General features: G+C 40.9%; 1 protein-coding gene across 1 annotated transcript in view; it reads left to right on the top strand.

The window, feature by feature from the left end:
- The first annotated feature begins 561 nt into the window (after positions 1-561).
- Positions 562-9,287, top strand: part of MARCHF11 (membrane associated ring-CH-type finger 11) — a 33,734-nt gene continuing 25,008 nt past the window's right edge. Inside the window, exons 1-2 of the mRNA XM_023922153.2 lie at positions 562-989; positions 1,965-2,120. Of these exons, the coding sequence (XP_023777921.2) occupies positions 720-989; positions 1,965-2,120 (426 nt within the window). The 5' untranslated portion in view covers positions 562-719. The remainder of the gene's footprint in view (positions 990-1,964; positions 2,121-9,287) is intronic.

The following is a 9,287-nucleotide window of genomic DNA, read 5'->3' as shown; positions in this document are numbered from 1 at the left end:
ACCGAAGACCGGGAGAGCTACTGTTTCACACCAAAGAACAACTGTTGAATATTCGTTCTGCAACCTCCTGCAGCCAAAACCCCGGTAAAGTAGAAATATCTGTAGGTGTCCCCTGAAGGGCGGCATCCTGCGGCGCTGGGGGCCCGTGGTTAAGGAGCCCCCTGAGCACTGGGCGCCGGGAGCAGGGCCAGGAGGTGGCCGCGAAGGGAAGGAAAGGCAGTGCCCGCGGGGAGAGGCAGGGGCCGCGGCCGCCGGGCTGGGGGGAAGCCGGTGCTGAGGGCAGGAACGCCGGGGCCCTCTCGGGAGAGCAGACAGCGATCTTCGTCCCGGAAAGGGGCAGGGGTTTCGCCCGGCTGGGCAGGCGCCAGAGCGCTGGCGAGGGCGGCGGCTTTCCCGGAGCGGTGCGGGGCGACAGTGGCGGTGTCCAGTGCCGGACCCGCGCCTGCCTGCCTGCCTGCCTGCCTGCCTGCCTCCCTCCCTCCCTCCCTCCCTCTCTCCCTCCCTCCCTCCATCCCCCAGCGCGTGCCGCCCGCCCCGCCCCGCCCCGCCGCCCGCGGCCCCGCGCGCCGCTCCTCGCACAGCGCCGGGCCGTGAGGGAGCGGCCGCGCCGGGTCACCTTCCCGCCCGCCGGCAGCCCAGAGCCGCCCCCGCCGCCCACTCCCCGCCGCCATCCGCCGCTTCGGGCCGTCCCCGCCCCGGGGGAGCGGGTGCCCCGGGGCATGAGCTGCGCCTCGGGGAGCGTCGTGCTTCCTGCCGGGGAGCCGCCGCGAGCCGCCGCCGCCCCGCTGGAGCTGCCGGCCGGGGCGGGGGAGGCGAGCGGGGACACCCCCGAGGAGGGCGAGGGCCCGAAGGGCGGCTCGGGGAGCGGGGCCGCCGGAGGCGACAAGCCCGAGACGCGCTCGGTGTGCAGCAGCAGCGAGAGCGGCAGCGGCGGCCACGCCGGCGGGGCCGGCCCCATCTGCAAGATCTGCTTCCAGGGCCCCGAGCAGGTGAGGAGAGGCGCCGGGGGCGGGCGGCAGGCACCTCGCACACCTTCGCACCCCTGCGCTCCGGGACCGAGCCCTGTCCCTGGTGCTGATCTCGGCGTCGCTCCCCGGCAAGAATCGCCCTCCCCGGCGTCGGCGGCTGTGCGAGCCCCGGCTGCCGCTGTGCGAGCTGGTTGTGGCAAACGCCTGGGGCGAACCCGAGCCGGCGCAGAGCTTTGTGAGAATTCAGGGATTTTGTCGTGTCTGGCTTGCACGCTGGGTGTCCTCTGGCGCTCGCGCTCCCGGGTTCACCTCTGAGGGACTCTACACACTACGAATTTCTCAGGTTTCTGTTAGACTTTAAAATGAGAGTGTTAGCTTACAGGTAATGCTGAGAAGACCTCCAAGTATCATCACTGTCATGACATTACCGGGCATAGCATCAGCGACGGATATGTAACTAACATTTTATAGCTTGTCTTGGAGTTGGAAAGAAGAGAGTAGCTGATTTATATAACACAGAAACTACAGGGGGAAGTGCTTAGTTACATTATTTAAGGTCCTGCCTGACAGCTGGATAGCTGGACAGCACAGAGCAGTGCTCCAAGAGCAAGGTTCCCTTGGAATCGTGACGTCACACATTTCTTTCTGAGTGATACTGCAAATAGCTGTTGAAGAAATGTATCTGACCACTTCTCGTACATTTTGAGGTATTTGAAAGGGCTGATGGTACTGTGGTTTAACACATAGTAATATTTCAATTGTTTCACATAAGTATGTGAACATGTGTAGACAGCTTTCTGGCGTTTCTCAGTAGAAGCAGCTAGGTATTTTTAAGACAGTTACATTTTTGAGTATTTCATGGCCAAAAATACATGCTTTTCCATATAGTGAAATTGAGACCAGATCATTGTTACAGACCCCTAAATATTTTGGTATTGAGTGTACATGTAAGTGAAAGATTCCTTTAAAGTTGATGTTTCTGTATTGCCTTTCCAGGGTGAATTGTTAAACCCTTGCCGCTGCGATGGCTCAGTACGATACACGCATCAGCTTTGCCTTTTAAAGTGGATAAGTGAAAGAGGGTCATGGACCTGTGAACTCTGCTGTTACAGATACCATGTTATAGCCATTAAAATGAAAAAGCCTTGTCAGGTAATTTGTTATTTTTTTAAAAAGTATGTATTTTCAGTCATTTTTTTCAAACAAAATGATTCTTACTTTTACTTCCAAGGTTTCTGGAAAACACAGCGGAAGATCCTATATGCCTCACCAGCTAGCACTTGCACCCACTTGAAGCTAGTTTTTAATACCAGTTACATACTAAAATGCGTAGCTATTTGGTTCTGTTATGTTCTTCTAGTTTTTGGCTTACTGTAGAAATGTTCTTTAGAGGTTGGTAAATTCTGTAAGTAGTTAAGTCATGCTGAGATGCGACAGAAAACTTGGGTCTCCCAGATTCACTTTCTAAACTTTAAACACATCTTTATTGTTTGTTAAAGGCTTACTCAAAGGTTGATTTTGTTCTTTCTTCAAGTTTAGGGTCCAGAGGGGAGAGGTGAAGGCTTCTGTTGTCTATGTATTCATCTACTGTAAAAATGTAAAAGGAGGTGACTTTTCAGTCTTGGCAGATTTCAGAGTAGTAGAACACTCTTCTGTCCACTACTAGCTGTTTCAGTAGCTGAAATGTACAGTTATATATTCCACAGCTCTGTTTCAGCAGCATCAAAACATGAGCTGGAAGTTAGAGCATTGTAGTGGTAGCATGTTCAGGGGGAGGTGGGAGGAGAAACTCAAAGCTCCAGCAGATCTCTTAGGGAAGCTTGATACCACTTTGCATATCAGAATTCTTTAGAGGCTTTAAATTCCATCTTGGAAATTGTATTTTATAACATCTGAGGAACACATTTAGTAAGATAATTGTGTCTTTTTTTCGTTTTGATCCTAAGAGCTCAGAGATGATGGAGCTCTCAAAGGCCAGAGCACTTGGGTCATTTTTCTGTGCCTGTGTTTGATTGGATTCTTATAGAAAAGACATGGTTCGATGGTAATGGCAGTTGTGTGAACGTGATAAGCATGCCTTGGATACAGAATATCTGGAGTATTTGCTTACAGCTGTTCAGATTAGGGGCAAGTACTTTCAGAGCCAGTGGACTTCAGGTTTTTTTCCTTTATAAATCCTCAAAGGAAAGTTTCTGGTAAACTTTCTGGATAGGATCTTTATAATGTAAAAAAGTAAAGGATTTGTAAAACACTCCAGAAAATGAAGGTGATATATTTTGTTTCTACACAGTCATGGTTTGTCACGGAGTTTGATCCTTTTGGCTCTTTTTAACCTTTTAAAATGTTTATTTCTTGCATATACACAGCAATCTCATCCTTTTCCTAGCAAAGATTGAAATTATAGTATCTGAAAATCGTTGTTAAGACTGCAAAGACATGACACAGTTGCCTGCAAAGAGTCATCGAGTACTGTTTGAGATGTTCCAAGGTAGCCAAAATATGTACACAGAATAGCAGATACGACAGAACTTATGAGGGACTCTGGAACTGCAGATGGAGGCCACATGGATATTAAAGGACATCTGAAATGTCATTAGATACCTATCTGTGGACAGCAGAATCAAGCCCAGTCTTGAAGAACAAGACTGTTTTCAGTTTCTGTGGAAAAGAGAAGCAAAGAGGAGTCAGTGGATGACACAGTAGGCAACAAAGTTTGGCCAAGCTCACAAGCGAAGTAAACAGAAACTGAAGAGACAAAAGTTAAATGTCATTCAGTGCATGAGTTTTAACCTTTCTTTTTTTTCTTTCATTTATTTTTTTTCTTCTTTTTCCTTTTTTTTTCTTTTTTGGGGGGAGGGAGGAAGGAAAGAAACCAGATTGATGTTTCTCACTCAATAGCTTAATACTTGATTTATTCTTAACCCCGTCTTTCATTTTTTTAGGTAAGTCATTTAAGTCTGTCCTTTCTTTCTTGACAAAATAGCATACAAAAAATTTCATGGAGTTGCAACTCAAGTAATAAGTTAGACATACAATCCTGAGGTCAAATTCCTGACAGAAAAAAGACCACACATCTCTTTGAGGGAACACAGTAGTACCTTTCTCAGTCTCCTACACAGAATATTCCTCTTAAAGTAACAGAATCTAAAAGGAAGTCTCAAACTTCAGTCATCTGTGTAATTTTATAAGGGGAATCAGTCTTAAAATGTGCTCACTCACTCCCCTGTTGCCCTGAAAATTAAGCCTTCTGATAATGTTTTCATAGTTTTAGTTACTTTCCCAGGAAAGTAACTATAAGCATAAGTTGTTTATCACATTCCTTCTAAGAAACGTCTTTTGATGGATGTTTCTCATGACCAGTATGCTTGGGAAGGTGGTAACTTAATTGTCTAATCCCTGATCATTGTGGAGAATCTATAAATACTGGAGTCAGAGAATAAAGTCACGGGTTTTTTGTTCTGACACTGAGAGTGTTCGTGTGAATCATTTTGTGTCCTTTAGCCACACGCCCCCATATTCTTGATTGTAATAGTATTGGCTGTTTTTAACAACTGTCTTGGCTTAAACTTTTGGACAGGTTCTGAGTAATTTTTTACACTACACAAAAGCTTGTTTTAAGGTAACTTTTTTGGTTAGTTTTGGCAAAAAGCTAAGCATGAGACCATTTCAATAGAGAAGGAATTTAAAACAACTTCAGCTGAAGCAGTGAAAGTACTTTAAAAAGTATCCCAAAAAAGCAGAACTTCTTGCATTACATTAGATACACTATTTGGACAAGAGTAGTTTACTCTCTGAACAACCAGTAGTCTGCCTCAGTCCATCTTCCCAGAATTGTCTCTACCAGTCCTTTACTTATTAGAACTTTGTAGGCAGTGTCAGAGGAGAGAAAACTGGTGCTATTAAGAAAAATAGCACCAGTTTACTTTTTCTCAAGTAAATGCAGACCATCAGGTCTGTGCAAACCTGCTCTATTTACACTCAGGTTTATGAAGATTTACACCAGCTCTTCAGGTGTGCTTTCACCTCATGTATTTAAGGAATGTAACAATGTGTAGGAACTTTAAAAATAAGAGATTTTTCTATATTTTCATTCAGAACATTGGAATAGATATGAATATTCCAGTTAATATCTAACATGTTCTGTGGTTTCTGTTGCTTCCTGGAAGGCAAAGTAAATCCAAGGGGGTACCTCTTTTGGGACACTACATTCAAGAAACAGAATATTTCTATTCTGATAGAAATTCTACCAGTGTGCCTGTTCCAGTTCTAGTTTCAGCAGCTACTACATAATTCACTTTTAAGAATCTAATTCTGGAAACACATAGATTTGATTATAGGAATAAACCTTAAAACATAAACCCCCCCACCAAATTAACCCATGGACTAACAGTGGAAGATGAGTGCACAAACTAGTTGGTGACATTTGATATATATAACACAGATTTGGAATTTTTCAGTATCTATCTTAGGATCACATCAGAAAGATGCATTCAACCTTGCACTTGTCCATTAATGAAAGCACATGTTCATGTTGCTGGACTTGCTGCATTGGCAGGGTGGAATTTGATCCAGTAATAAGCAGGGCTATGTTAGTAACTAGAAAATTCCCTTCCTCCCCCTCATAGTATAATGAGGGGAGCTGGAACAAACACTGTTTTGGGCAGGGAGTTTTAGAATTTTTTTTTAAAAGACTTAAAAAGCAGAGAGAATCTTCAAATGTATGACTTGGAGAAATTAAACCCATTTAGAATTATATTTGAGAGTAAAAAAAATAAAAAAGTGCTAAAAGGAATATTTTTATTAGTTGTTAAGGTTATGATTTGTATAGGTTTCCTTCCTAAAGGAAATATATTCCTAAAAGAAATATAAACGCAGTGTTTTGTTTTTATTGGTGCTAATTTTTACGCTGCTAGGAGATTAGTTCACTTGCACTTAGGTATGAATGTATATTGAAGAATGTCAGTGCTCTTGTAAGTTTCAGAAATAGTGTTTAAAAATGGAAAAAAATGGTAAAGTTTGAGAATATATACTTTGGTGCTAAAAACTGTCACTTCTATAAGTGAGCAGTAAAGATATTTAGAGAGTAGCCTTCTATAGACTGTTAGAGTAGTCTGTTATAAAGTAGTGTTACGTTAGATGTTTAATAAATCCTGTTCATTAAAACATTAAATTCTGGTACTTCAGTGAAATGGACCTATTCCAAAAGTGATACAGTAGATGGAGGTGCTAACTTAAAACCTAATTCTGTGAAAATTCAGCACCTTTTCTGAAAAATTGGAAAAATCACAGACTTCTTTTAAAAAGTAAATACTTACTTGTTAGGCCTGATTTCTTAAAATAGAAAAAAATTAAGGTGGTACTTTTCGAAAGGTAAGGTTTCATTATTCCAAATTTTGTTAATGTGCATAATCTTTACTCATTTAAGGAAGCTCACTGGCATCAACTAGATACGCATGAGCAAAACTGTGTAGCAGACTGCAGGTATGTGAATGCATATTAGATTAAAAACATGTGAAAGTCAAGTTCTTCAGATACTTCAGTATGGAGGCCAGTGTCCAGAAAAAAATGTGTAGTAAATTTTTAGTAAAAGTTTTTTGCTGACTATGCTCAGCTGGATGACAGTATTAAGTTCTTCTAGGCATAACTAAGAAGGGGAAAGGGGAAAGGCTGAAATCTCCAATTATACATTCTAAACTGCACAATGTACTAAGAACAATCTATTAATGTCTCACTCTATGCTGAAGATCCAGAAGGATACATTGTGTTATTCCATATGTTAGTGGACAAAAAAGAACAAAAAGGATTGTTCCAATATTAAACGATTTCCAAATAAGTTTGAACAAGAGATAAGGGACAATTCTATGGTACACTAGCCCTGGTACCGAGCCCCCTGGTACACTAGCCATTTCTACCTCTAACTGAGTTTCTGGCATCTCTAATGGGATGCGTTTTAAGAAGCCTCTTGAAAAGAAAATAACAAAGTTTCACAGACAGCCTTTGAATGTGAAGGCACTATGCAAGGGCTGCTGGAAAATGAAATACTGAGCTAAGTATCATAAACTGAATGGAAATAAGATTCAATATGTGAGTAGTCATTAGAAGGTAATTAGCAAGCCAACAAATGCCTGGAAGGACTTAAAAAGTCAAATCAAGTATTTTTAATTTCATGTGATGGAGAAGAGTCCATCATAGTGGAGAAAGAAGGCCAATAACGTGGTCAAAGTAGTGGAATAAAAGGAATTGTACTTGAAGCAGTTTTGTAGTTGCTGACAAAATTACCTTTGTCATGAGCTTAAAAAATGGGTTACAGTAGTTGAGACATAAGACAAAAGTGATGATGAGAAATTATTTATTTATGAATGAATAGTCTTAAATATGCTGCATAGAAAGCACATGGAAATTTTAGAAATATTAAGAACAGGAAGATTTAAACATATATTTAAATTTAAGATTACTGATATGTTTAATTTCTGATAAATTTAAGATCATTCCTAGAACAAATTAATGTATTGGAGTGACTAATCCATACTGCTTGAGGAAAGCTGGGCCATGAAAATCCTAGAGATTTTAATGAACCTAATTGAATGTACAAAATCTGTACAAAAAGTGGTAGAAGAAGACTAATACTTCAGTTTTGACAGGAGAGAGAAATCTGAAATAGAAATCTAGATGTCAGTCATCAGCATAGATATAGTTAGCTGTACTTATCACACTTTTTTTTTTGTAAGCATCTGCTTTTGGCCACTTCTAGGGAGAATTTACTAGACTAGATAGACCTTTTCATCTCATACACTCACAGTTGTCTCAGTGACTGCACTGTGTAGATGGTGATTATGATCAGTTCTAAGTAGCATGCTTAATGAGTTTAGAAACAAAAGGAAAGAGTTGTTGGAGAGAGCAGTTGAGGGTTTTTTTCTGTGGTGGGAAAGGCAAAATACATTTTCCGTCTGCTTTCTATTAAAGATCTGAAGGTAAATAAGAGACTGAAAAAGAATCTGGTAAGCAAGTGACAGTGGTACAGAATACAGAGAGTATAAAAGAGAGGACAGTAAAAATTTTGCCACAACTTAAAAAAAGAAATGCTAAAAATGGAACACAGCAAAGAGAAAATTATGATGGGATAATGAATTTCATGTTGTGTTTTCTTTGTTTTCTTGTAATTGATGCATAGAGAGACTTGGGGATAAAAGGAGTAGAAAACTGGCAAATAAAGGTGGCAAAAAGGTGTGGAGACAAGACAGTTTAGCTTGAGAAAAACATTTGGTTGGCCATTCAGATGAGAGAGCACATTTTTCACAGAGCAAGTGAGCAGGCCACTGGTGCACTGCTAGCACACTAGGAGCTGAATATTTGGCTGTTAGCATACAGATCTGAGGGAGTGCAAAGTGGACATTACAGTGAAAAGAAAGAACAAAGCTTTAGAAACTTGGGAAAAGTTGATATAATTGATAATTAATGACAGGTAAGAGCAAACAGAGGATGGAAGAATATCATAAATACCAATGATCTGAAAGTCATGAAATAATGAAGACTAGTAGATGAACAAAGGAACTGATTCTGTCATCACAGTGAGAGCTGGGTAGGGATAGAGAAGAACTAATAACAAAAGATCAGATATTGACTGCAAATGCTGAAGCAAGTTTTGAGAAGAAATTTAATTCATCTTAAGCAATCAGTGCAGACATCAAATGGGAGCTGAAGCCATCAGGAAGGAATATGGAGTTACAGGGAAAGTCAAACAGTTTAGCAGTTCTGTCAGACTTTGAAGTATATCCTAAGATATTCAAATAGAATACAAAATTTTAAAAAAGAAGAGCATGCTTTAAAAAAATATAGTATTAAAAGTAGGTGGGTGTGTGCCCCTCATATGTTACTCTTTCATGTAGCTTCTTAAAAAAGCAATTGCTTTCCGTTTTTATTTTGTGAGATGTGTAGATTGTGCTCAAGGCAGTTTGACTACTAGAATAGTGTGAGAAAACAGTGCAATGTAAACTGTGAATGGTACTCGGAAATAATATTTTAATTACAAGTGTCATCCTGATCTAGTGGTAAGACATATTGTACAGATTTAAAGAGTGGCATTATCTTGATATATTAAATAGTGGGTTAACTACTTCAAGGAAATAAAGGTGGATTCCTTCAGCCTAAGACTTTTCATGGGGCAGAATGACTTGCATGAGATACAGTGTCAGGTTGTTTTTCAGAGGAATTATATCAAATTACAGTTATTGATGGAAATATAAGCATAAATTACATATTTGTGACAGCCTTCATTATAAAAAAAAACATCCAGAAGTAGAAAAGGGTGTGAATGGGCAT

The sequence above is a fragment of the Cyanistes caeruleus genome, chromosome 1, assembly GCF_971803275.1.
Source record: "Cyanistes caeruleus chromosome 1, bCyaCae1.hap1.1, whole genome shotgun sequence".
Taxonomy (NCBI): Eukaryota; Metazoa; Chordata; class Aves; order Passeriformes; family Paridae; genus Cyanistes; species Cyanistes caeruleus.
Note: the sequence above shows the minus strand (reverse complement) of the source record. Positions and strands in the feature narration are given on the sequence as shown.